The 27,116-nt window shown below is 43.1% G+C and overlaps 1 protein-coding gene across 1 annotated transcript in view; it reads right to left on the bottom strand.

The window, feature by feature from the left end:
* Positions 1–27,116, bottom strand: part of SLC15A1 (solute carrier family 15 member 1) — a 54,542-nt gene that overhangs the window by 13,588 nt on the left and 13,838 nt on the right. The window contains exons 3-19 of the mRNA XM_038007826.2: positions 25,897–25,913; positions 25,417–25,498; positions 25,171–25,312; positions 23,151–23,270; positions 21,045–21,144; positions 20,734–20,824; positions 18,448–18,531; positions 15,081–15,163; positions 11,612–11,698; positions 10,987–11,076; positions 8,999–9,043; positions 8,874–8,906; positions 8,699–8,787; positions 7,809–7,890; positions 5,263–5,382; positions 3,427–3,573; positions 1,627–1,676 (exon numbers count right to left, since the gene is read on the bottom strand). Coding sequence (XP_037863754.2) covers positions 1,627–1,676; positions 3,427–3,573; positions 5,263–5,382; positions 7,809–7,890; positions 8,699–8,787; positions 8,874–8,906; positions 8,999–9,043; positions 10,987–11,076; positions 11,612–11,698; positions 15,081–15,163; positions 18,448–18,531; positions 20,734–20,824; positions 21,045–21,144; positions 23,151–23,270; positions 25,171–25,312; positions 25,417–25,498; positions 25,897–25,913 — 1,462 coding nt within the window. The remainder of the gene's footprint in view (positions 1–1,626; positions 1,677–3,426; positions 3,574–5,262; positions 5,383–7,808; positions 7,891–8,698; positions 8,788–8,873; positions 8,907–8,998; positions 9,044–10,986; positions 11,077–11,611; positions 11,699–15,080; positions 15,164–18,447; positions 18,532–20,733; positions 20,825–21,044; positions 21,145–23,150; positions 23,271–25,170; positions 25,313–25,416; positions 25,499–25,896; positions 25,914–27,116) is intronic.

Consider the following 27,116-nt stretch of genomic DNA (forward strand, 5'->3'; position numbering starts at 1 on the left):
TTGGGTCGGGATTATTCATTCATCTATGTGTCTTTTTCTTTGCCAAAACCATTTTGTCTTGATCGCTGTAACTTTACAGTAAGTTTTAAAACTAGTGGTAGTAAGACTCTTCCAACCTAATTCTTTTTCAAAATTATTTGAGCTATTCTAATTCCTTTGCCTTTCCATATACATTTTAGAAGCAGCTTTTTTATACCCATACAAATAATGTTATGATTTTGATAGGAATGGCAATAAACCTATAGGTCAACTTGGGGAGAAGTGACATCTTTCCTATATTAAATCTTCGAATCAGTGAACACAGCTGTCTCTCCATTTATTTAGCTTTTCACTGATTTCTTTCACAAGCAATTTTGTAGCTTTTACCACTCAAATCCTGCATGTTTTGTTAGATTTATATCTAAGTATTTCATATATTGTGGGTGGAGATAGTACACACAAAATGGTTGTAAAATTTCAGATTCCAACTCTTCATTGCTAGTACACTGAACTGTGGTGGATTTTGTTTTTGTCCTGTGTCCCGTGACTTTTCTAAATTCACTTACTGACTCTAGGAGCTTCTTTTGGTAGAGTCCTGGGGACTTTCTGTATAGACAATTGTCATCTATAAGTAGAAATTTTATTTATTTATTTATGTATATTGATTTATTTTGAGACAAGGTCTCATTCTGTCACCCAGGCTGGAGTGCAGTGGCAGGATCATGGTTCACTGCAGCCTCAACCTCCCCAAGTTCAGGTGATCCTCCCCCCTCAGACTCCTGAATGGCTGGGATTACAGGCACACACCACCATACTCAGCAAATTTTTTATTTTTATTTTTATTTTTTTCGAGACAGAGTCTCGTTCTGTCAGCCAGGCTGGAGTGCAGCAGCACAATCTCAGCTCACTGCAAGCTCCATCTCCCAGGCCCAAGCAATTCTCCTGCCTCAGCCTCCTGAGTAGCTGGAATTACAGGTGTGTGCCACCACACTCAGCTAATTTTTTTTAATTTTTGTTACAGATGGGGTTTCGCCATATTGTCCAGGCTGGTCTCGAACTCCTAGGCTCAAGAGATCCACCTGCCTCAGCCTCCCAAAGTGCTGGGATTACAGGCGTGAGCCACCACACCCGGCCAATTGGAAATATTTTTATTTCTTCCTTTCTAATCTATATGCTTTTACTTCTTTTTCTTGTATCTTTGCTCTTGCAACCAGCGGATGTTTAATAGAAGTGGGGAGGGTGGAAAACTCTTACCTTGTTCCTGATCTTAGTGGAGAGCTTTTAGATTTTCACCATGAAGTATAATATTAGCTCGAGTTTTTGATGTCCTTTTTCAAGGTAAGGAAGTTCCCTTCTATTCCCAGTTTGCTGAGAGTTTTTGTCATGAATGGATGCTGAATTTTATCAAATGCTTTTTTTTTTAATCAATTGATAAGATGATGTACATTTTCCTCTTTAGTTTGTTAAGATGGTGGGTTACATGGATTGGTTTTTTTTTTTTTTTTTGGAATATTGAGCCAGCCTTACATTGTTGGGACAAACCCTATCATCTCATTTCATATCCTTGTTACATTTGGACTTTACTATGGGTATGCATTACTTCCATAAGAAGCTGATAAAACTTAAATTTTAAAGAAATATACATACCTGATTCCATTTTCTCCTTTTTTTGGCTTCTGGTTAAGATCATCCTTTATCTGAGGGAGAAAACAGTAATATAAAAATATTTTCAAAATAATATTCGTTAGAATGAGTTTAGATGAACATTTCAGTCTTTGAGAAGGTGGTATTGACACTTATCCTAGGAGCTAAGGACATGGTTACATTAGAAGGGCTCCGGAGGCTGGGCGCAGTAGCTCACGCCTGTAATCCCAGCACTTTGGGAGGCTAAGGCAGGAGGATCACTTGAGCTTAGGAGTTTGAGACCAGCCTGGGAGACACAGCGAGACCTTGTCTCTATTAGAAATTAGCCAGGTGTGGCGATGCACACTTGTAGTTCTAGCTACTCAGAAAGATGAGGTGGGAGGGAGAATCATTTGTTGACAATGAATCTTGAGTCTGGGAGGTCAAGTCTGCAGTGAGCTGTGATCATGCCACTGCACTCCAGATGGGGCAACAGGTGGAGATCCTGTCTCCAAAAAAAAAAAAAAAAAAAAAGAGGGTTTCTGGGCCAGGAATGGTGCTTCATGCCTGAAATCCCAGAGCTTTGGAAGGATCTCTTGAGGCCAAGAGTTTGAGACCAGCCTAGGCAGCATAGTGAGATCCTGTTGAAAGTGAAAGAAAGAAAGGAAGAAAGAGAAAGAACAAAAAAAATGGAAGGAAGGAAGGAAGGAAGGAAGGAAGGGAGGGAGGGAGGGAGGGAGGGAGGGAAGGAAGGAAGGAAGGAAGGAAGGAAGGAAGGGAGGAAGGAAGGAAGGGAGGAAGGAAGAGAGGGAAGGAAGGGAAGGAAGGAGAAAAGAGAAGGAGAAAAGAAAGGAAGGAAGAAGGAAGAAGGGCTCTGTTTCTTCAGTTTTGATTTTCTTTAAAGCTAACATGAGCCTCTACAATTTTTGATCGTTGGTTGCTGGGCTTCCACAGAACACTACTCTCCAAAACTTTAGAACAAGCCACTCAGCAGCTCCCTAATTAAGCAAATGACCAAGAGTCTTAATTCCATGTTGCAGTTCCATAGAAGCTCACTTAAATGTACTTTACAGAATGTCCACAACCCTTTCATGTAGCTCAACTTCATAGCTGCTGCCTTTTTTTCTTTTTTTGAGACAGGGTCTTGCTCTGTCACCCAGGCTGGAGCACACTGGCATGAACATGGCTCACTGCAGCCTCTACCTCCTGGGCTCAAGCAGTCCTAAGTAGCTGGGACGACAGGCATGCACCACCACACTCAAACGTTTAACATTTTTGTAGAGACAGGGGTCTCACTATGTTGTCCAGGCTAGGTTTCACAGCTTTTTATGAGCGAATGACATATTTAGATCTCTGTATTTTCTCATCAAATATTTTGCATGTATAGTATTTTATTGCTTTTACCTGGTAGGCTTATTATACTTTTTCAGAGACTGCTCTAATTTTCTGACTATTTAGTGCAAATTTTTAAATTCAGTGCAATTAATTATATATTTTAAACTCTCTGAAAAAGTCCCTGAGAATTCACGTATGTACCCTTTGTGACTTCTGTGCACACACGCACATCCGTGCACAGACCCCATACAATGTCCAGAAGTTGTCTTTTTAGAAATTTCAATGAATGTTAACTTTTCCTATCCACCAGTCATACTTTCATTGGAAGTCTGACTGGTGTTTTTGAAGTCTTGTGTTCCAGAAGAAGGAAGAAATTGAGGATGATCGAATATAATACTATATGGGAGTAAAACAAAGTCACACCATAAAAAGTTGGGCCTCCAGTATCACAAACAGCAAAGAGTGAACTGTAAGTGTTCACGCACTTACCACCTGGTAGTGATTGGGGGCCCACACTAGAAGTGTGTGGCGCTGGCCCTGCTTGAAGTCGTCAGTTACGGCAGTGACTGGTGATCCAGGAGAAGAAATATTTATACTTGTCAGTTTGTTTACATCAAAAGTCATATATGCATTTGTCTATAGAGGAAGGGAAAGAGGCATAGTTAATATCACACAGTCTCAGCACTATGCAACTGAACACTGGAACAGCAGTTATCTGACATTCCACATTTCCAAGTTCATGTTCACAGATACCAAAAAATGCCTGTGGGGAGTTGGCATTTATTTGCCTCAGCTTCCCACCCACTCTTACAGACTCTGTCTTGAGGTTTTTAGTACCACCACAGGAACAACACTTTTTCGCCAAGAATCTTATTTTTATTTTGTTTTTATAAAAATAAATACTATGAGACTAATTTCTACTGTTAGGCAAAGAACAGCATCAGGGCAAAAGCAACAGCCCTGGGGAAAATCAATACTGGGCTGCTCCAAGCATTAGGAATCGGGCTTTTTGTTTTTACCTTCAAGATTATTAGTTTGGCAAGGTCTAAGGTTGCGGTGCTCAACCATGGCTAAACAGGAACGAGACTGGCTAAATCTCAACACCTCTGGGGCTAGGGCTGGGCGTGGTGGCTCATGCCTGTAATCCCAGCACTTTGGGAGGCTCAGGCAGGCCAATCTCTTGAGGGCAGGAGTTTGAGACCAGCCTGACCAACAGGGCAAAACCCTGTCTCTATTAAAAATACAAAAATTAGTTGGGCGTGGTGGTTTGTGCCTGTAATCCCAGCTACTTAGGTGGCTAAGGCATGAGAACTGCTTAAACCCAGGAGGCAGAGGTTACAGTGAGCCAAGGTAGTGCCACTACACTCCAGCCTGGGCTACAGAGTGAGGCTCTGTATTAAAAAAAAAAAAAAAAAAAAGATCTTTGGGGCTGGGACCTGTGTATCAAAATTTTCAAAGCTCTCCAGGTGATTCCAATATGGGCTGGAGGTTGAGTACCACGAATCCAGATCAAGGGTGATCTAGAGCAGGGTTTTCCATCCTTGGCAGTGTGAACATCTGGGTCAGGTAATCTTTGTTATGGAGGGCTGCATGTCAGCATCCCTGGCTTCTACATGAGATGCCAGCAGCATACTCCCAGTTGCTACAACAAAAAATGTCTCCAGAGATGGGCAAATATCCCCTAACATCAAAATCACCCCCAGTTTAGATCCTTGATCTGGTGGTTCCAGGCTCCAGCAGCAGCAGCATTCCTGAGAGCTAGTTAAATGCAGCATTTCAGGCCTGCTGATCAAGAATCTGCATTTTGACCAGGTATGGTGGCTCACACCTGTAATCCTAACACTTTGGAAGGCTGAGGCAGGCAGATCACCTGAGGTCAGGAGTTCAAGACCAGCCTGGCCAACATGGCAAATTCCCATCTCTACTAAAAATACACAAATTAGCCAGGTGTGGTGGCACGCACCTGTAATCCCAGCTACTTGGGAGGCTGAGGCAGGAGAATCGCTTGAACCCTGGGGGCAGAGGTTGCAGTGAGCTGAGATCACACCACTGCACTCCAGCCTGGGTGACAAAGCAAGACTCCACCTTAAAAAAAAAAAAAAAAATCTGCACTTTAACTAGCTCCCTGGGCGATCTGCATACACAACACACAACATAGTGTGGAACACACTGGTTTAGAGTACAGCCAACATGAAATCAAGATCCTTAGTTCACTTCCGGGCTGGCCTTGGCATTTATACAAGGACCAAGAAAAACAGCTTCTCTAAATCCTATTATAACTGGGGTCAGAAGATGAAAAAGAAAGCAGTATTTCCTTTTACTTACTTGAGACAATTGGTCAAGTGTCACCATCTCTCCAGGAAGAGATATAGTCATGGTATTGTTTCCTATATTCAAAACTTTGATTTGGATTTCGTTTCCTTTGGGGAAGACTGGAAGAGTTTTCTGAGCAAAATAAAAGAAAATTGGCAATGAGCTCTTCAATACAACATGGAAAATCATCTTAACCCTGGCATGGGGGCACTTTACCCCAGCTGTGAAAAGCTGTGCTGAGACACGCCAGGTGTCTCCCACTAAGCTGCCAATCACAGACCCCATGGCACCCACAGAAATGACTTTTGTACAGAATATTGAAGTGATATGGTTTGGCTGTGCCCCACCCAAATCTCATCCTGAATGGTAGATCCCATAATTCCCAGGTGTTGTGGGAGGGACCCAGTGGGAGATAACTGAATCATGGGGGCGGTTTCCCCATACTGTTCTTTGTGGTAGTGAGTAAGACTCACGAGATCTGATGGTTTTATAAGGGGAAACCCCTTTTGCTTCGCTCTCATTCTCTCTTGCCTGCCGTCATGTAAGATGTGGCTTTCACCTTCTGCCCTGATTGTGAGGCTTCCCCAGCCACGTGGAACTGTGAGTCCATTAAACCTCTTTTTCTTTGTAAATTACCCTGTTTTGGGTATGTCTTTATCAGCGGCGTGAGAATGGACTAATACACGAACGAATCAGAAAGATGCTGCCCTTAGTCTTATCTAGCCACTTCCAGGCCAAAGGATGCCAGGATACAAAGCCGAATATCTGAGGGCTCTGAGTCACTATAACCTAAACGAATATCCTTCTTGTCGTGACACCTGAGATCTACCGTCACCCGACTCCAGTGTTCTCCTGTAAGTCTGGAAGCCCCGTCCCCAGCCCTAGATGCAGCAGTGTACACATCTCACAAATGTCTGATGCCCTCCTGCCTCCGTACCTTTGTTCAGAGTTTTTGTGTTTTTTCTACAATGCCCTCTTTCAAAGCCCAGTGTCACTGAAGCAATCCATGTCCACCTTAGCCCACAATTTATCTTCCACAAAGCTGGCTATGTCCAAGAGGAGCATTGAGTACAGCCAAGTTCATGGCGGCACTGTTCGCAATAGCCAAAAGATGCAGGCAACCCAAGTGCCTGTCGAAGGTGAATGGATGAACAATGTGGTGTATACACACAATGGGATTAGTATTCAGTTTACAAAGGAAGGAAATTCTGACACAGCCTACAACAGGAGGAACCTTGAAGACAATACGCTAAGTGAAATTAGCCAGTCACAAAACGACAAATACCATCTAATGCCACTCATAGGAGGTGCTAGAGTCGTCAGATTCATAGAGTCAGAAAGTAGAATGGGGGTTGGTGGGGCTAGGGGAGTGGGAAATGGGAGTTGTTTAATGGGTACAGAATTTCAGTTTTGTAAGATGAAGAGTTCTGGAGGTTGACTGCACAACAATAGAAATGTACTTAACGCTACTGAACTGTACACTTAAAAATGGTTAATACATGACCGGGCATGGGGGCTCATGCCTGTAACCCCAGGACTTCGGGAGGCTGAGGTGGGAGGATTGTTTACCAGCCTGAGCAACATAAGGGGGCCCTGTCTCTACAAAAAACGTGTAATACATTAGTCGAGTGTGGTGGTGCATGCCTACAGTCCTAGCTACTCAGGAGGCTGAGGTGGGAGGATCGTGTGAGCCCAGGAGGTTGTGGCTACACTGAGCATGATTGCACCACCGCACTCCAGCACCCTAGGTGACAGAGTGAAACCCTGTTTCAAAAAACAAACAAAAAAAAGAATATGGTAAATGTTATGTTATATATATATTTACCACAATTATTATTTTTTTAATTTAAAGATATTAAAAGAGCTGCTCTGCCTATGGAGTAGCCACTCTTTATTCCTCTACTTTCTTAGTAAACTTGCTTTCACTTAAAAATATAAATAAATAAAGATATTAAAAGAGAGAGAGAGGGGGATAGAAGGAATGAGAGAAAGAGAGAGAGAGGCAAAGAGAGGGAGGAAGTAGTGGGGGATGGCCGGGAGAGGCAGGAGGGTCTTACCTACCACATAGCCCTGCTTCCAGGAGGTGATCTCAGACTACCAGCCTCAGGAGTCTAGTTTAGCCCACTGTGAGGCCAACAGATGTGTGGATCAACTTACAAACCAATCATTTTAGAAACACTAGAATTCAAAATGCATTCTCACATCAAAAAGACCATTTACACACATTTGAAGTGATGCTTGTTTGTGAATGATGAACTTCTTTTAACCAGATCCCCTGGGAATTTAGATTGTGAAGGAACCTGTTCCATAAACTTCTTTTCCATTATAAAAACTGTATTATAAATGCAAGTTACTTATGTAAGCTTTTTTCCCCTGCTGAAGCCCATCCACTTTATCCTCACACCTATGGTGCCCCCCACTGCCCACAGCTCCAGGGCTCAGTTTACAGAGAAAGACCTTGGCCTCCCCTAATCTCCTTCATCCTGAAGAAAGAAGATTCTGAACGCTCCAGCTAAATTCACCAGGAAAGGACATGGGAGAACCAGGGGACAACTCACATCGATTTCCACCTGCACGATGGCAGCCACCACAAAGGCCAAGGACGCCAGGAACATGCCAACTGTCATCTTCTTCAAGGAGCTGATGGGGCAAGAGAAGAGTGACTCTCAACCAGTCTCACATTGATGAGCTAAGCTAAACCCCACCCCCACCATCCCCCAACAAAACTAAATTCCCTCCAAAAACATGGGCTTAAAAGTGCCCCCCGCTTCTTGGTCATGGATTCATGAGGATTCAAGGAGGATAAATGGAATATATCTTCTTGTTTGCATGTTTACTTTTTTTTTTTTTTTTTTTTTTTTTTGAGACAGAGTCTCTTTCTGTCACCCCGGCTGGAGTGCAGTGGTGCGATCTCAGCTCACTGCAACCTCTGCCTCCCGGGTTCAAGTGATTCTCATGCCTCAGCCTCCAGAGTAGCTGGGATTACAGGTGCGTGCCACCACACCAGGCTAATTTTTTGTATTTTTAGTAGAGACGGGGATTTGCCATGTTGGCCAGGCAGGTCTCGAACTCCTGACCTCAAGTGGTCTGCCTGCCTTGGCCTCCCAAAGTGCTGGAATCACAGGCGTGAGCCACTGCGCCTGGCCTGTATATTTACATTAATTTCTACAAACTATAGTTCAGGTGCTACTCCAGATTATGATGACCATTCCTATTATCTGCGTAGAGAAGAAAGCCTGATTAAAGGCCTTTTCAGGCTGTCACTCACAGCATTTTTATTGTAAAGAACATTTTCAGAAACATCAGCACACACACATTTGTTTTCTTCGTTATTCAAAACCCTATCCTCTAGGTGAGGTTGCGGGAGGGGCTGCAGGCTGAGCACAGCCCATCTGCAAAGCCCTGGGACCAAGGGAGCCTCACCCAACCCAACCCACCCATCACCTACGTGAAATTTAAGCCACATTTTGCAATGAGAGGATACAGCACAGCGTCGAAGATCGGGACCATGATCACGATCAGGATGGCGTTCACGGTCTGCAGAGGAGGTGGAGGAGAAACGTTAAACTTGTCTCAAAGACGACTCTGATCCCTGAAAGCAACTTCAACATTTCCTCTCCTACCTGCATCTGATCGGGCTGAATTTCGAGAGCTCCCTAAAAAGAGAGGAAAACAATCTCAGTGCAAAATGTCATGAAAGGGAAGAAGAAAGGGGACAGAGACACTAAAACAAAGGAGTCAAACTTACGATTTTCCCGGACATAGTTGCTGCCTGCAGTGTCCACCTGGAGCCCTTAAAAATGAATAAATTTGCTGTATTATTTGGGAATGTGGGTTTTTAAAATGTTACAAGTCCATGGTGAGTCTTTTCCACATCAGGAATGAGGTCTGACATGTTATGGGATCTAAAGTTGTTTTAAACATCAAGTTAATCTCTCAGCTCCATTACGCTACTAGGTCAAAAGAAACAGGTTGCATTTCTAGTGCACGAATGTACAAATATGGAGTGCTCCAACCCCTCCTGAAGCTGCACAAAGCACTGCCCTGAGATGAAGCTATCCCTAGGACATACAAAAATGCATTTCTGAGGCTCTTTGGAAAGCATGGCATTGTCTTCTAGGTGATAGCAGCTGTGTACATTGCGGATGGTCCATATTCACTGCCATCCAAGATCCAAAAATATTATTGTTAACAGCCATTTTGACAGTCTAGGCTGGCCCCAACTAGATCTCCATCAAGAGAGTGGTGAATTTAAACCTGGGCAGCCCCTTTACAGACAGCATATTTCACAGTGAAAGAGGATCGAGGACTGTACAGGTAAATATGATTATGTCCATGGAAGACTAAACATGTAAATGCTTCCATATGAATCCATCAACTCCGCTACAAAGACATCATAGAAAGTCAGGAAATTGACCAGGCGCGGTGGCTCACACCTGTAATTCCAGCACTTTGGGAGGCCGAGATGTGTGGATCACCTGAGGTTAGGAGTTCGAGAGCAGCCAGGTCAACACAGCAAAAACCCATCTCTACTAAAAATTAGCCAGGTGCGGTGGCAGGTGCCTGTAATCTCAGCTGCTCAGGAGGCTGAGGCAGGAGAATCGCTTGAACTTGGGTGGAGGTTGCAGTGAGCCAAGATCGTGCCATTGCACTCCAGCTTGGGCGACAGAGTGAGACTCTGTCTCAAAAAAACAAAAAAAGAAAAAAGAAAAAAAAAAAGAAAGAAAAAGAAATCTACCCCTGTTTGAGTTCTTCACACAGGCCAGTCACTGAGTACCTTATGGATGTTCTCACACTGGACCCTCACAGCCTTGCGGAGGGTGATTAGCACCCCTTGGGCAGGGTTAAGAGTTATTACAGCGACTCAAATCTCACAGCTCCCAGGTGAGGCGTGTGTTCCCAGAGCAAGCCTCATTCCCGTGACCAGTTCCTGTCCGCATGCGGCGCTGCCTCCCGTGTCTGTCTGACACACCTCAATCTCCTACTTACAGCTGACACTCACATTTCTCCCAAGCAATGGTTTATCCCCACCACCATCCTCCCTGCTCAAACCCTGTGTGTTCATACATTTGTTTTAAACTCCAGTTTCTAAGAGAAACAGTATCTATTTTTTTTTTGTCTGTAAACCAGGATTGATCTTTAAAAAGAAACACTATCCAATTGCTTTGGTTACCGAGCTCCAGGCGTTCAGCTGTCTAACACGATTATGAAAAATTCCCAGGTATGTGTCTTAGGGCTGTGGTAGAAAGAGACAACAGGTCACCTGCCGGGTTCTAGGTCCCTGCTTGGAGAGGAGTCATTTTCCACCCCAGGATGGTACTTCTAGCCCAAGCATTCCATCTTAGAGTGGAAGACATCAAGTCCCTCTCCATTTATGTATGGACTCCACAAAAGGCAATGTATCTTGTTACCCTCTGTATTGGTAGGAAAACAAACTCTTTACTCTCAGTTTTGATTGGTAAGAGTCCTGGATGAAATCTTTCCCAAGGCTACTTGACCTCACCTAATTGTCTTCATTGTTTAGCAACAGAAATGTGGATAGAACCACTTAGAATGGCTTTTGTTTTTGTTTTTTACAATAAACTCAATGTGATCGAACAATTAAACAAGTGAAATATAAATGAGGAACTGGAGGAGAACTTTTTAGGTGTGAAATACGAAGTGAGCCTTGGTACCTGGCAGTGTGGGATGTATGGATGCTCAGTGAAAAGGAGAGGAAGCAGAGTTTCACATTACCTGCTGGTCAAACAAGGCCCAGAACATTGGGAGTGGAATATACAGGAACATCACCCTCATAACCATCTTAATTTGAGAGATGAGCCGCTCCTGTAATTGGAGTAGGGGAGGGACAAATTAGCGACACCCTGTGTCCTGTGCCACTCACGGCTTGCAGTTGCTGCTGAGTTTCAGTGGAGACACAGATATTTCCATCTAGAGACAAGCTGGGAGGTGATTAATCCAAAACATACTGCCGCAGTTTTCTTTAGAAAACCGAAAATGTCTAAACTTTTTAAAATATGAGTGAAAACATCTATTTAGGAGGTAAATTACGTGCATTTACTAAATGTAAATCCCACCACCGCCTCACCACTGTTTGACTCTCCTATATTCAAACTAAGGTTATATGATCTCAATTACATACAACATATAATGCCAGATTATACCAAATGAAAAACTATGAAAAGGTAATATTATTTCCAGATCTATTTATCAAGTTACTTCAGTTAAAAACTTTAATATGCTATAAAGGTTAGGAAGGTATAACTGATCATTTTGTCTATATAACCTTAATCTCAATTGAGATTTTGGGTGTTCACTTCCTGGGGGAATCAGGGTCATTGTAGCAATGACAGTTACTTACATCGTATTTCTCTTTAGCCCAGTCCAGCCAGTGCTCCCTCTTGGGAAATGCCTTACTCCGATGCCTAAATCTATTTTTGATGGCAAACTGAAGGAAGAAAGAAAAATCAAATTTCAAAACAGGACCAATGACTTTGTCAGGGAAGCACATTTCAATAAACTACCTTTAGTAGAAAAATATGCTTGCAAGAAAGCAAAATATACAATTGTATCTACTAGTATATGAGCACTTATTTCTGTTAACAGTCTCCTTCCAACAAGCATTTGAGTTGGGGTGAACAGAGTTAGGCTGTGTCCACTTCACTCCCCAGATCCTCTAGAGAAGCACACCCAATAGAAATAGAACACGTGTTTGCAATTTAAGTTTTCTAGTAGCCATCTTAAAAGGAAAAAGTGGAACAGGTGAAATTCATTCTACAAACATCTTATATAACATGATAAACCCCACGATGATTTTAATAGGTAATCAATATTTAAAAATTAAGAATTTTTACCTTCTTTCATATTTTCTTCAAAATCCAGAGACTATTTTGTACTTATGTCATAATCTCAATTTATTTGTTTTTGAGACAAGGTCTTGCTCTGTCGTCTAGGCTGGAGTACAGTGGCACTGTCTTGGCTCACTGCAGCCTTGACCTCCCAGGCTCAAGTGATCCTCTCAGCTCAGCTTCCCAAGTAGCTGGGACCACGGGTATGTACAACCATGCCTGGCTAATTTTTTTATTTTTTATTTTTAATAGAGACAGGGTTTTGCCATTTTGTCCAGGCTGGTCTTGAACTCCTGAGCTCATGCGATCCACCGGCCTCAGCCTCCCAAAGTGCTGGGGTGGCATGAGCCACCATGCCCGGCCAGCATATCTCAGTTTGGATGCTAGATTTTAGTAGAAATATTTGATCTGATAAAGTTTGTGTTTGAAAAACTAGATTTACACACTAAGTTGTTTCAAACATCCTTAAAAGCTTTCCAATAACTGAACTATTAGTTTTTAAGAGTAAGAACACACTACGGATAAATATACTTATTAAAAAATTAAGGCTATAGGGAAACATTTTAAGATATAATAACACAGGTCAGAAAAATACGATGACCCACCCATCATAAAATTAGGGGCCACTAAGATTCCTTGTTAGTGTTGTTTAGGAAAAAGGCCTTTGGGACGAGCAAAGTGCATTTGCAATGACACAGCAAGAAGCGATGCTGGTGGAGGCTGCAGGCATGAGTGTGATCGAAAGGCCGTAATTGGGCTAGGCGTGGTGGCTCACACCTGTAATCTCAGCACTTCGGGAGGCTGAGGTGGGCGGATCACTTGAGACCAGGAGTTTAAAACTATCCTAGCCAACATAGCAAAACCCTGTCTCTACTAAAAATACAAAAATTAGCTGGGCGTGGTAGCGCATGCCTATAGTCCCAGCTATTCGGGAGGCTGAGGCTGAGGCAGGAGAATTGCTTAACCTGGGAGACGGAGGTTGCAGTGAGCCGAGATTGTGCCACTACACTCCAGCCTGGGTGTCAGAGTGAGACTCTGTCTCAAAAAGAAAAAGGAAAAGGAAAAAAAAAAAGAAAAGAAAAAAAGAAAAGCAGTAAGTTAAAGCTACAGGCTGACTTTAGGATACTTCGCAATATAGTTCTCATGACCCTGAATAGCTTGAAGTTGTTCTTCTGGAGTTTAAACTAAGTTGTCAATGACTCATTAAGGAAAGACTTGGATGGGTAATTGGTAAGGTCCCCTCTTTGCTTGGAAAAAGCTTTTTGGTGGGAACAGGTCTAATGTTAGAAGAAAAGAGTATAGCTGCCCTTGAAGGGATTTTTTTTTGACAGGGAGAGGGCACATTTATTTCAAAAAGTGAAATACAACACAGTACAACAATCTAATAGTACAATACAATTTAAATATAACACAATAATCCCAGCACTTTGGGAAGCTGAAGTGGGCAGATCACCTGAGGTCAGGGGTTTGAGACTAGCCAGGCCAACATGGCAAACCCTGTCTCTACAGAAATAGAAAACTTAGCCAGGTGTGGTGGCATGTGCTGGTAGTCCCAGCTACTCCGTAGGCCGAGGCAGGAGAATCACTTGAACCAGGAGGCAGAGGTTGCAGTGAGTTCAGAATGCACCACTGCACTCCAGCCTGGGTGACAGAGCAAGACTCCATCTCAAAAAAAAAAAAAAAGAAAAAAAAAGAAAAGAAATATAATACAATAATCTAATGCAATAAGGCCAGGTAAGATAAAGTAAGTGGTCTAAAATTATCTTAAGGCTGCCTTTTCATCCAAAAGATTCACACATGTGGTTTTTTTTTAAATAAATGACACATTTACCTCCAGTTATACAACATATACAGTATGTTCACTAAAAAAACGGGGAGTGTATAAGAAAAAAATTATGTGATTCCATTATCTAAGGATTCCCACTCTCGACATTTATTTCCCGCCCATAAATGTATGTGTATATGCATATACTATGGAGGTACTTATGGAAGAAACCATATTCTGCACATTCCTATCACCAAATATTCTTTAGAAAGAAGACTGCTCCTGGCTGCATGTCATGCCAGAGATGAGCTGTCAGTTCGGCACCATCTTCCTATTGGCAGCAATTTGGTGCGCTGACATTTTCGCTATTATAAGTATTACAATGATAAGCTTTGTGTTCACTTTTTAAATTTTTTTTCTTACTCTAGTTTTGTTTTGTTTTGTTTTGAGACAGAGTCTCCCTCTGTCACCTAGGCTGGAGTGCAACAGCGCAATCTCAGCTCACTGCAACCTCTGCCTCCCAGGTTCAAGCAATTCTCCTGCCTCAGCCTCCCGAGTAGCTGAGATTACAGGCACCCACCACCACGCCCAGCTAATTTTTGTATTTTTAGTAGAGACAGGGTTTCGCCATGTTGGCCAGGCTGGTCTCGAACTCCTGATCTCAAGTGATCCGCCCGCCTCGGCCTCCCAAAGTGCTGGGACTACGGGCCTGAGCCACAGTGCCTAGCCTATTTTCTCACTCTTAATTCCTGAAAGCAGCATGACTGACTTGAAGCATCTGAACACCTGACACTCTTGCTACACATTGCCAAATTGAGCCTCCTCGTTTTTGATTCATGCTCCCTGACAAACCTCAGGTGCTCTTCTGCCATTTTGACAGACGAAGAGTCACTTTGATTTGCTTTTCTTTGACCACTGATCTTATTTTATAAGCTCAAGAACCATTTCTATTCCTTCCTTATTAAGTTCTGTTTGTGTCTTTTTCCATTTAGAAGAAACTGCCATTTATTGAAATCGTTAAGAACATTAAAAATATATTTAAAGGAAAGTCAAAGCTTAGATTTTAATTTAATTTAAATTAATTTAATTTATTATAATTTAAAGGAATTATTTTAATTTACATTAGATTTTAATTTAATTTAAAGAATTTAATTTAATTTAATAGAAGGTTCTGAGGTAGTTAAATGGCCTTGAGAAAGAGCAGCTGAGATACTTACATGGATGCACCTGGCCACTTTACCCATGATGTTGCCCTGTGGCTGGAACTTCTTGTACATCCCACTGCCAAGGATAAACACAACTAGATAGGGCAGAAGAAGACATGTCAGCAAAGCATGTGCCAGAGCAACCTGTGGCCTAGAGAGATGCACCTTTATTTGAATTATAACTTTGTTTTGGGATAATGGGATTACTTATGGAATGGATTTACTCACCAACCTCACAGTTTAGAAAGTCCTTTTAACCCTCACAATCCACAAAAACCTATGAGTAATGTGATATTTGTGTTCTAATATGCAAACCTTTAAGCCTAATATCATCTACTTCCCATAACTTAAGGTAGCTCACGTACACTCACACAGGTATTTAAGCACAAGTTCTATCTCTATTTAAAGGGAGACAAAAGGAACCAGTGCTTTCATAGAACACATTAATGTATTATTCTGCTAAGACAATAAGTTGGGCCAGGTGCGGTGGCTCAAGCCTGCAATCCCAGCACGTTGATAGGCCGAGGTGGGTGGATCATTTGAGGTCAGGAGTTTGAGACCAGCCTGACCAACATGGTGAAACCCCTTCTCTACTAAAAATACAAAAATTAGCTGGGTGTGGTAATGGACACCTGTAATCCCAGCTACTCAGGAGGCTAAGGCAGGAGAATTGCTTGAACCCAGGAGGTGGAGGTTGCAGTGAGCTGAGATCGTGTCACTGCACTCCAGTCTGGGTGACAGAGTGAAACTCCATATCAAAATAATAAAAATAAAAATAAATAGAGCTGTAATTTTCTGAATGCAATGGGAAGAGAAAACATTCTCTTTTTAATATTCAGGAAAAAAGAATTAATCTTAATCACACATTGCAGAAATTTTTTCTCTGGCCATTGTACAAAAGCAGTTACAATTAATTGCATCTGCAGCTACAGTTTTATAAAAGTTGGAAGCACCTTTTCAATGAGGTCATTCTTCCATGGACCTTTTTGGCAAGTCATATTGTGAAAATAACTTGGAAAAAGCCGTTCTGGGGCTGAGTGTGGCCGCTCACGTCTGTAATCCCAGCATTTTGGGAGGCCAAGGCAGGAGGATCACTTGAGACCAGTAGTTCTAGAGCAGCCTGGGCAACATAGTGAGATCCTATCTCTATCATCCTATTCAAATTTTTTTAAAAATTTAAAGCATTGTTGCAAGAGTCTCTGAAAACATAGTCCATACACTAGGATTTCTGATTATCCAATACCACACTTCAATAATTTAAAAACACTGATAGATAACTTGAATTCTACTTATTTTTCTCAATTAAGAGGGCCTGAGATTTTTGACAGGTGCTAGCTCCAAGTATGTGCCTATACTGTAGATGTTCTTTATAGTTGATGAAAGAGATGTTTACTTATATTCTTGCCCAGTGTCAACCTTTCTCAATGCAGACATGGATGGTAAAGATGTCCAAGAGATTGAGTCTATGTTTTCTTTTACAAACTAATATTGAATGTTTAAGCTTCTGATTAACTGAAACCTAATTCAAGCATAGGAATTTCTAGAGGTGGTGCTGACACATCGGATTTAGCCTATTCTCAACTCCTCCAGAAGAAAAAGCATAATCTTTGATAAAGGAATGACTTGTACAGATGAAATAAGAATGTACCTAATGTGCTTAGTATGGTGTCTGGTGTAAAGCAAGATTTTTTGAAATGCTATCTGTCTCCTGCCAAGAATTAAAGAGGAGGAGGTATCAATGAGCCTGCTAGGGGACAGTGGCAGTATGGGAAGAACCATGGAAGAAAAGAGACATTAAAAAGAGAACACTGAGCTCTCACCTAAATGAAAGGGGACAGTTAAATTGCTACAATGTGAGCAAAAGAGATTTAAAATGGTCCTATTCCATGCACTACTAACATCTGAAAACAAAAATCGGAGAGACAGACATGATTGTCAGCTGAGCAAAGCTGATGACAACCTCATTTGAGTGGGAAAGGGGCTCTGAAGAGTTGAGGTGGCTGCTGGGCTATTGTCTTCTTGCACCGTCCTTGGCCACCTTTCACATCCAACCACCCCATGTAGACAATGCTACATTTCCCAAAAGCCAATGCCAAGAACTAATGGGCCGATGAATGCCTCGAATAGACATATATGTTCTGTCCACTGGGAAAGAATTCTAGTAGAAACATTTGGGGGTGTTATTAGTTTGGTGCAAAAGTTATTGCACTTTTTGCCATTACTTTTAATGGCAGGAGCTGCAATTACTTTTGCACCAACCTAATCAATTAAGGAAATGTAGTCGTTCATTGGCGTGTTTCAATGGCAACTGAACCAGGTGGCCATTTCTTCAAGCAAGTTATAGATAAGTACACGTTGACAAGAACAAAAGCTTTTAGCCTTGGGTTCAGCTAATCCAGCAGATTCTATCACCTTCATCTTTTTTTTTTTTTTTTTTTTTGAGACAGGGTCTCGCTCTATCATCCAGGTTGAAGTGCTGTGGTACAATCATGGCTCACTGCAGCCTCGACCTCCCGGGTTCAAGCAATCTTCCCACTTAAGCTTCCAGAGTAGCTGGGACTACAGGTGTAAGCCACAGCATCCAGCTAATTAAAAAACAAAACAAAACAAAACATCCAGACGTGGTGGCTCATGCCTGTAATCCAAGCACTTTGGGAGGCTGAGGTGGGTGGATCACCTGAGGTCAGGCGTTCGAGACCAGCCTGGCCAACATGGCGAAACCCTGTCTCTACTAAAAATACACGAATTAGCTGTGCATGGTGGCAGGTGCCTGTAATCCCAACTACCTGGGAGGCTGAGGCAGGAGAATCGCTTGAACCCAGGAGGCGCAGGTTGCAGTCAGCTGGAATCGCACCATTGCACTCCAGCCTGGGTGACAAGAGCAAGACTCTGCCTTAAAAAAAAAAATTTTTTTTTTTGTTGTTTTTGTTTTAGAGGTAGGGTCTCTCTCTGTTGCCTAGGCTGGCCTTGAATTCCAGGCTGGTCTTGAACTCAAGGTATCCCCCTGCCTCGGCCTCCCAAAGTTCTATTCCTCCCTTATTAGGTTCTGTTTGTGCCTTTTTCCATGACATCACGCTGAGCGACCATGCTGGGTCTCTCTCACCTTCATCTTAATCTGCCTAAATAGTATCACACCTTTCAATGACCAACTCAGTTGGTTCCTTTTCCTGTAATCCTTTTTTTGATCCTATTCCCTCAGAATTGATGTGCCAATGCTACTTTCTTTGAATACTTAGAGCATGTTTAACATCTGATGCCAATTCTTCTCACTACTTTTTGTTGCCACTTGTTACATGCACTTTAAAACATTAGTCACAATCATTCATGTAGAGCCTGACCTGGTCCTAGGCTTCTATTAATTCAACCTATTTCCACTTACTCAGGGATACAGCCATGAGAGCAGCAGGAACCCCAAAGGCCAGTGGGTAACAAGCTTGTTTACTGTGAATTCCACATTGTTGAACTGGGGAGAAATGACAAGATTAAAATTATTATGGCATTGGTAACGAGCATATCGTTCCCATTTGTAAAGATCCCTCCCTGATAACTACATATTGCTTTCACATACTGTTCTAGACACATCCATTTGCCTTACTGACATCGTTGCTAGCTAAGCAAAGCAGCAGTGTAGCAGGAGGAGCAGGAAATAGAAACCAGTTCTCATCTCAGACGCTAAATAGATGGGTGATCCTGGGTTGGTCAAAATCAGTGGCCCCCTCTTGGTTCTGTAGATTTTCTTTGTAGGGGAGATAAAGATGATCTGGATACACTAACTTGATTATATGGGGCTCAGTAAATCAAAAGTACACTGGAAAATCAATATTCCTGAATTCATGCCAATCAGGTAGCAATTCGATGACCTAGGGCCGAGGTTGGCACACTTTTCTGTGAAGGGCCCAACAGTAAATATTTTAGGCTTTGTGAACCATTGGTCTCTGTCAACTACTCAACCCCACCTTTGCAGGGGAAATCAACTGTAGACAATACATCAATAAATGGTCTTGCCCAGATTTCTGGATTCAGCCCATGGGCCATAGCTTGGCAACCTCTGACCAACAGCTATTTTAGCTTTGAAATCCCAGGATATATGTGTGCGTGTGTGTGTGTGTGTGTGTGTGTGTGTGTGTGTGTGTGTGTATGAAATAAATAAAAATTATAAAAAACTAAGCCTTTGTAAGAAGTCGTAGAGATTCCTGGAAATCCTTTCCATGGAATGCTGGAGCCTCCAGGAATGATCTGATGCTATCAGGGTTTTGATTTGGTTCAGCTATCTCACACTTCGGGAGAGAAAGAAGTTAACTAGCAGAAGTGACAGTCATACGAATGTTTCCTGTTCATGGCAAAAAATAATTTTCCCCCTATAAAGAATAGAAACTTGTTAGTCAAATCTTTATTTGAACTGATTCGTTATCAACTAATTAACAAGTTACATAAAATTTTTGTCATATGTTCACTTTATATTTGTATGAGTCATGAATTTCCTTTTAAAAAATTATCCTTTAACAGATTCTACAATTTAAACATGCACCCTCTAGTAGAACCTAGAGGCGGGAGAGGTGAGCAAACAGGACACAGGAATAAAAGCTATTACATTTTTGTGTAAAACAAGTTGGAAAAAACAAAAAATAAAACAAGTTGGAATGGGGTTTAATTGTCTGTCATCCTCAAACCACTATTCTGTGCAGGAACACATAAATCCCCCTGAAATCTTTATTTCATAATCTAATCTGATTCAAATGTGGACAGGATGGTCTTGTCAGTTTGTCATCAGTAACACCACATATTCCCTTCCACATGGGAAATTCACAAACTCTCAATGGAGCATTAATAAGAACAAACATCTGATAGCTACCGACACTGTCCCATTCTCTTCATCTGAGCAGTTCTTTTGGAAATACTTGAGATGATGGGAAAGCAAAGAAAAAAACTTTGCCTTGGCCTGGCAAAGATTACAGGCTCATGCCTGTAATCCCAGCAGTTTGGGAGGCCGAGGCAGGCAGATCACGAGGTCAGGAGATCGAGACTATCCTGGCTAACATGGTAAAACCCCATCTCTGCTAAAAATACAAACAAATTAGTCAGGTGTGGTGGTGGGCACCTGTAGTCCCAGCTACTTGGGAGGCTGAGGCAGGAAAATCGCTTGAACCCGGGAGGCGGAGGTTGCAGTGAGCCAAGATCGTGCCACTGCACTCCAGCTTGGGCGACAGAGCAAGACTCCTTCTAAAAACAAAACAAAACAAACAAAAAACCAAAATAATTTTGCCCAGTAAACTCTTCCTAAGTCACGGAAATATCACTGGGGAGCAAAGCTTGAAGGCTGAAATGGGAGCTACGGCCACCAGGCCGGCTTCCAAGGCACCTCTCTTGCCTCTTACCTCTTACCATGAGCACGACTTTGCATGAATTACAGTTTAGGGAGATGGATGCCCATGCTAAGGATGGCTTAGACTCTCCAGTGGTCACTGGGATAAGGGATTTAAATAAGATTAAAAGGAGGTGAAACTCACAGGGAAGGAAGCGCTTACTCCAGATCCCAGTGGCATCCCAGCATGTAGCTGACAGCTAGAGGACAGGGGAGAAGGGAAGAACAGAACAAAACGAAGAAGATACGGACTTAGCCTTTACTAAAAAAAGACAAACAGAAGTTCCTTTCAGTATCTCTTACCTCTGAGCATGGGAGTGATGATCGTGGAAAGCAAACTTCCAGCATTAATGGCCAAGTAAAACATGGAAAAAAATCTGTTTCTTCGTTTCTCCTGCAATGAAAAGGAGAAAGTAAGATGACTTTGGCTATCAATCAACTGAGCAGAGGGAGCTGATGATCTCACTTTACTACTAACTTAGTTTTGGTTGGTATCTTACTTTCTAATGTACTTAAAAAGAATCCGACGGAGAACAGACTCTGTGCCAGTGGCTTCTGACTCCTGGATGTGTGTAGTTCATGCACGTGGGCTCTGGGGATGCCCCTGCTCTTACCTGGCCCTCTTCAAACTGATCTCCGCCAAATGCAGAAACGCAGGGTTTGATTCCTCCAGTCCCAAGAGCTATCAGGGCCAGGCCGATCATGGACAGCGCCCTGGGAAAGACAGGGTGTTAGGGCCAACACGGCAGATCCTCACAAGCAGAAGCCCTCTCTTTTCCCCAGGTTCCCTCAGCGGGCCCGGCACAGTGACACACATAGAGAGGAAGACAATCTCGTGAGAAACCAACTCACAGGAATGCAGCCTGATAGCCAAATGCAAACTTGAACTCATGGGCCTTCAAGCTCCTGCCCCCATCTAATAATTTACCATCTAGAAAACATAACACAGTAGCTCGCGAGCTGAGGAAAGCCTTAGGTTTGGGGTTCTTTTGTAGCTTTATTGTTTCCAGTAAAAGAGTGGATAAATGAAAAGTTATTGAGCAAATATAAGCATTGTGTCTGGTACAGTCATAACAGACTCATAATAGTCATTAAGTAACATTGGAAAACATGATTTCATTGCAAAGCAGAGTATCAGGTTAGGTAGTACGATCTCAGTTTGCTTACAAGGTACAGAAAACTGGAAAGAAATAGACTAAAAGACTTATTGTCATGTCTAGATGGTGGGATTAAGGGTTATTTAATTTACTCTTGTATTTTCTAGGTTATTGCTAAGTATTTTAACTCCTGAATTGAAAAAAAAAAATTATAGCATTTATTGACCCTCACTTTGTAGTTTTATTAAACTTACAGGTAGGTACTACAAATTTCTGGTTTTATAGGCATGTATCCCATATCTTGTTGGTTACTAATGTTGCTTTTAAACACTTAAAAAAATTTTATGAAACAGATAAAGTCAAGGAAAATATTGCACAGATAAAGAATTCTTTAAAAATCATGCTTCCTGAACCAATCTCCCTGAATTGGCTGGCCAAATCACCCCTTTAATCTTGTCTGCCTCTTAATACAAGTTGCATTTAACGTTGTCAATCTAAGCATTTTAAAAGACAACAAAAACACAGCCAACTGAATATTATTTACAATTTACTCTTGTGAGAATTTTAGGTGTGCTCCAATACGAACTCCATGAAATGAAAAATGAAAAGCTAAGATTTCTTGAGCACTGATCACTTGTCAGGCAGTGTTCTAGGTGCTTTACTTGGATTAACCCACGACAGTCCTACATGAAGTAGGCACTATTACAAACAAGGAAACTGAGGCACAGAGGTTAAGAAAGTTGCTCGAGCTCACACAACTAGGAAGAGGCACAGCCCGAATCTGGCTCCAAAGTCCATGTTCTTAGTTGATATTACAGATTAGAAAACTGAGGCGCAGAGAAGAGCACCTTCCCAAAGCCATAGAGCTGCTCTGTGGGAGGGCTCACAGCCACTCCCTCCACCGACACAGTTCCCTCTGGACAACAAGAATGTTGCATGAAGAGATTCAGTCTGGACAGCAGTCTGATCAACTGATAAGCCAGCAGTGCGGGGATTGCTGATACTAATTTGAGTTTCTATTCTAGTTTCCCAGCTCATTAGTTTACTCATAGATCAAGGAACTGAAGCACAAAAACAGGAAACAAGATAAATCTCTATAACTAGTCTACTAGGCCAGACTGCAGTGAAGCAAGATTAATCCAGCACATAAGCATTTGTCAATGACACCTGCCACCCAGGGCCCAGCACAAAGGGCTGGAACAAATATTTATGAAACGGAATTATTGAAAAATAGGAAGAAGTGTGGTACGAGACAGAAAACCAAAGGTCCTGGAGTCCTCAGCACACCTGGCAGTGTGAAGGATCAAGGTCTGTGGGACTTTACATCCCTCCAGGGTAGGTCAAGACCAATATGAATCCCCTGCCCACTGACTGTACCTCCTGTGGGATATGGCGGCCCATGACAGTGAGCCTCAGAGGGAGCACTGCCTCCAGACAACCATTAGGGTGGTGACATCCTGAAGACCCAGCTCAACCCATTTGGCAGCCTTCACGATGCTGCCAAAGAGGGAGGAAAAACCTCCTTATGCTCACAGTGAAGTTCAAGGAAAAAGATGAAGACTTAAGGCATCGAATGAGCACGCGGTGGAAGGGTGATGGGGGCAGCAGAGAGCATCAACTCACACGTGCACAGGAAGGCTGTCAGGAGTGCCATCGTGGTTGTGGTCTGTGAGGTCATTAATGGAGCTTACTGAGATGACTGCTTGTCCAATTGTGTAGACGATGGAGAGCGACACAATGGTCCTGTGTTCCCAAAGGTTAAGAGAATCCAAGTTAATTGCACAATAGCCATCCACTTCTGACTCCAGCACAGAATACCTCCTCCTTGAAAGCTTTCAAGAGCCCAATCCTGAATACACATATTTCTCGAACTTGAGTAACACTGTTAACTCTCAGGAAGGCACATGAGCAAAAAGAATAGAACAAAGTTTTGGGCTAGGCATGGTGGCTCATGCCTGTAATCCCGGCACTTGAGAGGCCAAAGCAGGAGGACCGCTTGAGTTCAGGAGTTCGACACCAGCCCGGGCAACATAGCAAGACCCTATCTCAACAAAAAGATAAAAAATTAGCCAGGTGTGGTGGTGCATGCCTGTGGTCCCAGCTGCTCGGGAGGCTGAGGTGGGAGGATCACTTGAGTCCACGAGGTCGAGGCTACAGTGAGCCATGACTGTGCCACTGCACTCCAGCCTGGGTGACAGAGCGAGACCCTGTCTCTTAAAAAAAAAAAAAATTAACAAAATTTTGGCCAGAGGGCCAGGAGAGGGGAAAGATTCACTTTATCTTTCAAGTATTTGAAAGACTCTATGTTTTATTTTACCTATGGATTTCATATTTAGATTTTTAAACAGTAAGAATTACTTATCTTCTGATTGGTAATGATATTTGACCAGGAAGTAGACCTTTGGTAATTTTTGTAGAATTCTTTGGAGGTAGTGATTATTCTTTCTTCTGCCCATGCTACAGTTTGGATGTCTGTCTCCTGCAAACCTCAAGCTGAAATGTGATCCCAGTGTTGGAAGCGGGGCCTGGTGGGAGGTGTTTGGGACACCGGGGCAGACCCCTCATGAATGGCTTGGTGCTGTCCTCAGGGTCATGAGTGAGTTCCTGCAAGAGCTGGTTGTTGAAAAGAGCCTGACACTTCTCTCCTCTTTCTCTCTTGCTTCCCCTCTGGCCATGTGATCTCTGCACTTGCCAGCTCTCCTTTACCTTCCTCCATGAATGGAAGCAGCCTGAGGCTTTCACCAGATGCTTGGTCTTCCAGCCAGCAGAACTGTCAACCAAATATACCTTTTTCCTTTATAAATTCCCCAGCCTCGGGTATTCCTTTATAGCAGCACAAGCGGACTAAGACAGCCCATGACATTCCTTTGTCCTGGAAAAGCCTCTACTTCCTTCTTCATTAAGTTCCGGGAAAACTTTCCCGAAAACATCCCACTGGGTGTGCTCGTGGAGCCCTTCCTGGAGGGCTGGGTGACTTCTCTCCTTAGTGACCTCACATCACCTGACCTAGCAGCGTTAGCCCCTCAGCAGACCTTCACTCCATGCCTCACAAATCGCTAATAATAAACAGTATCCCTGTTACTATGTCAAGATGAGACAAAGATGTTACATTTGTTTGGATTAGGGAAAAACAAAAACCTATAGATGCTGCTTGCAGTCACTGAATGTCAGGCACTGTGTTAGGCTCCAGGGACAGGATACTGAGCAGAAACAGAGCTGTAAACACTCTCCTAAGGGTTTGCTTTTGTTTTTAATTTGTTTTTAAGACAGGGTCTTGTTCTGTCATCCAGGCTGGAATGCAGTGATGTGATCACAGCTCACGGCAGCCTTGACCTCTGGGACTCAAGTGGATCCTCCCACCTCAGCCTCCCAAATAGCTGGGGCCACAGGTGTACGCCACTGTGCCTGGCTAATTTCTTTATTTTTGGTAGAGATGGGGTCTCACCGTGTTGCCCAGGCTGGTCTTAAACTCCTGCCTCAGCCTCTCAAAGTGCTGGGATTACAGATGTGCACCGTACCACACCCACCTCTCCTAAGAGTTTATGTTCTTTGATTCATCATTCCCAGATTCTACCATTCCCAGCTACAAAACCTACATTTACTTTTTGGCTTGTTTGTGAACAAGAAATTTCCAGCCACTCACTTGAACTTTCCAAGCCACGAGTCAGCGATAAGAGCTCCAAGAATTGGCGTCAGGTAGCACAGAGCCACAAACGTATGGTAGATGGCGGTGGACATGTTATCATCCCAGCTGAAGAAATTTGTGAAGTACAGAATCAGGATTCCTTTTGCAGAGGGCAGGTGGAAGAGGAGGGGGGGAAGCAAAGTTAGGACTGTTACGGCCACTCCCACTCTTCCCCAAAGGGTGAGAAGCAGCCAATACAGTTACCTCGCATTCCATAGTAGGAAAATCTTTCGCAAAACTCATTGGCCACAATGAAGAAGATGCTCAGGGGATAACCAAAGCAACCCTGACAAGAAAGAAATAAGCACAGGGTTGAAATACACCACTCACTTGTCCACAGCTACAAAGGAGCACCACTGGCATGAAAGGCAGTCAATGCAGATTCAGTAACTTACCAGTGACTGTCTAGAGCAGGAAACTAGAATTCAATCATTTTATTCCCTACACTAATCTTTCCACATAGAGACAGCAGTGAAATAAAGCATCCAGTGGCATTGTTAGTCTGAGGAGGATTATCCACAGCATTTCCTCGGGAGAGGACATCTCACATGGAAATCCAGGATCACACCCTCACTGGTTCTAGATGTACACTACAGATCTGTTAGGTGAATGAACCCTTAGGGGTAAAACAGATGATAAAATTTACAAGATGAAGATATGTAGAGAAGAAAAAAGGGTACTCACCCGTGATTTCGACATTCCTAAAAGAAAAACAGAATCCCAATATTAAAGTCAAGCCATTACAGTACTTTTTGCTGTGTCTAAACTCAAAGCCTCTGACTTTTTGGGGTGGTCAGAGGGGCCATTCACCAAACAGCTCCAGCCCTCCCTGGGATCCTGGCCCCAGACTCGCGCTTCTTATCTGAGGTGGGGCCTGGCATCTGTATTTTCTTTTAAGAAGCTCCTCAGGCAGTTCTCCTGTGCCGTCAAAATTGAGAAGCAGCAGCTCAGAGAATCAGGCCTAAACCATTTCCTGCTGAAACACTTCAAAGGCTGCCCATCAGGATACAATCCACATTCTAGCATGTTCTTCGATATCTCACAAGTGTTTGGTGGGGATTAAATTTCTGTAATATAAAATGCTTCTCAGTGCCTGACACACTGTGCACACTCAGCCGCCACCTCCTGGGCCCTGCCTGCCTGCCAGGCTTGCTCCATGATTTAAGTCTTGCCACTGATATTCCCTTCCCAAATCATCTCTGATGTGCCTACATCACTGTACTGTCATGATGGGCAGTTTATATTTTTGCTTCCTTTCTGGACCAGGTTCTGCAAGTGGAAGAATCACGTGCCATTCATCACACCGACATCCCCACTTCCAATGTCCTATACAATACCTACCACTGGTAGGGGGTTATGTCAGGAGAACGAATGAGAAGAGCAGGAAGAAACAGCCAGAGAATACAAGGGAGCTGGTGCATGTCAAGCCCAGTGGACTCTCCCATCTGCATCCTAGGAGCACCTCATCCCCACCCCGTCAGCACCTGCTCTTCTGTCTCCCCGGAATTATGGCAAGAGCTGAGCTGTGCCCTTGTCTCTAGTCTTTACACCTCCTCACTTTGCTCCTACACAAACACACTGCCCTGTGTTCGTCCGTGTCTATCACACACTACACTGTTTCCCATGGGGCGTCCATCCCCTTCCCCCTTACTCACCCCGATTTCCTTATATTAGGGTTGTCACCAGGGCTCCCTGAACATGCTCCACCTCTATTAGGAATCTAGGAATCGGTGACCCCATAGCAGTGGGTCTCACACTGGAGTGAGCCTCAGAATCACCAGAGGGCTTGCAAGAACAGATAGCTGGGCCCCACTCCCAGGGTTGATTCTGTAGGCCTGAGATAGACACTTGAGCTTGCATTTCTAACAAGCTCCCAGGTGTGGGTGTTGCCACTGGTCTAGGCA

The sequence above is a fragment of the Chlorocebus sabaeus genome, chromosome 3, assembly GCF_047675955.1.
Source record: "Chlorocebus sabaeus isolate Y175 chromosome 3, mChlSab1.0.hap1, whole genome shotgun sequence".
Taxonomy (NCBI): Eukaryota; Metazoa; Chordata; class Mammalia; order Primates; family Cercopithecidae; genus Chlorocebus; species Chlorocebus sabaeus.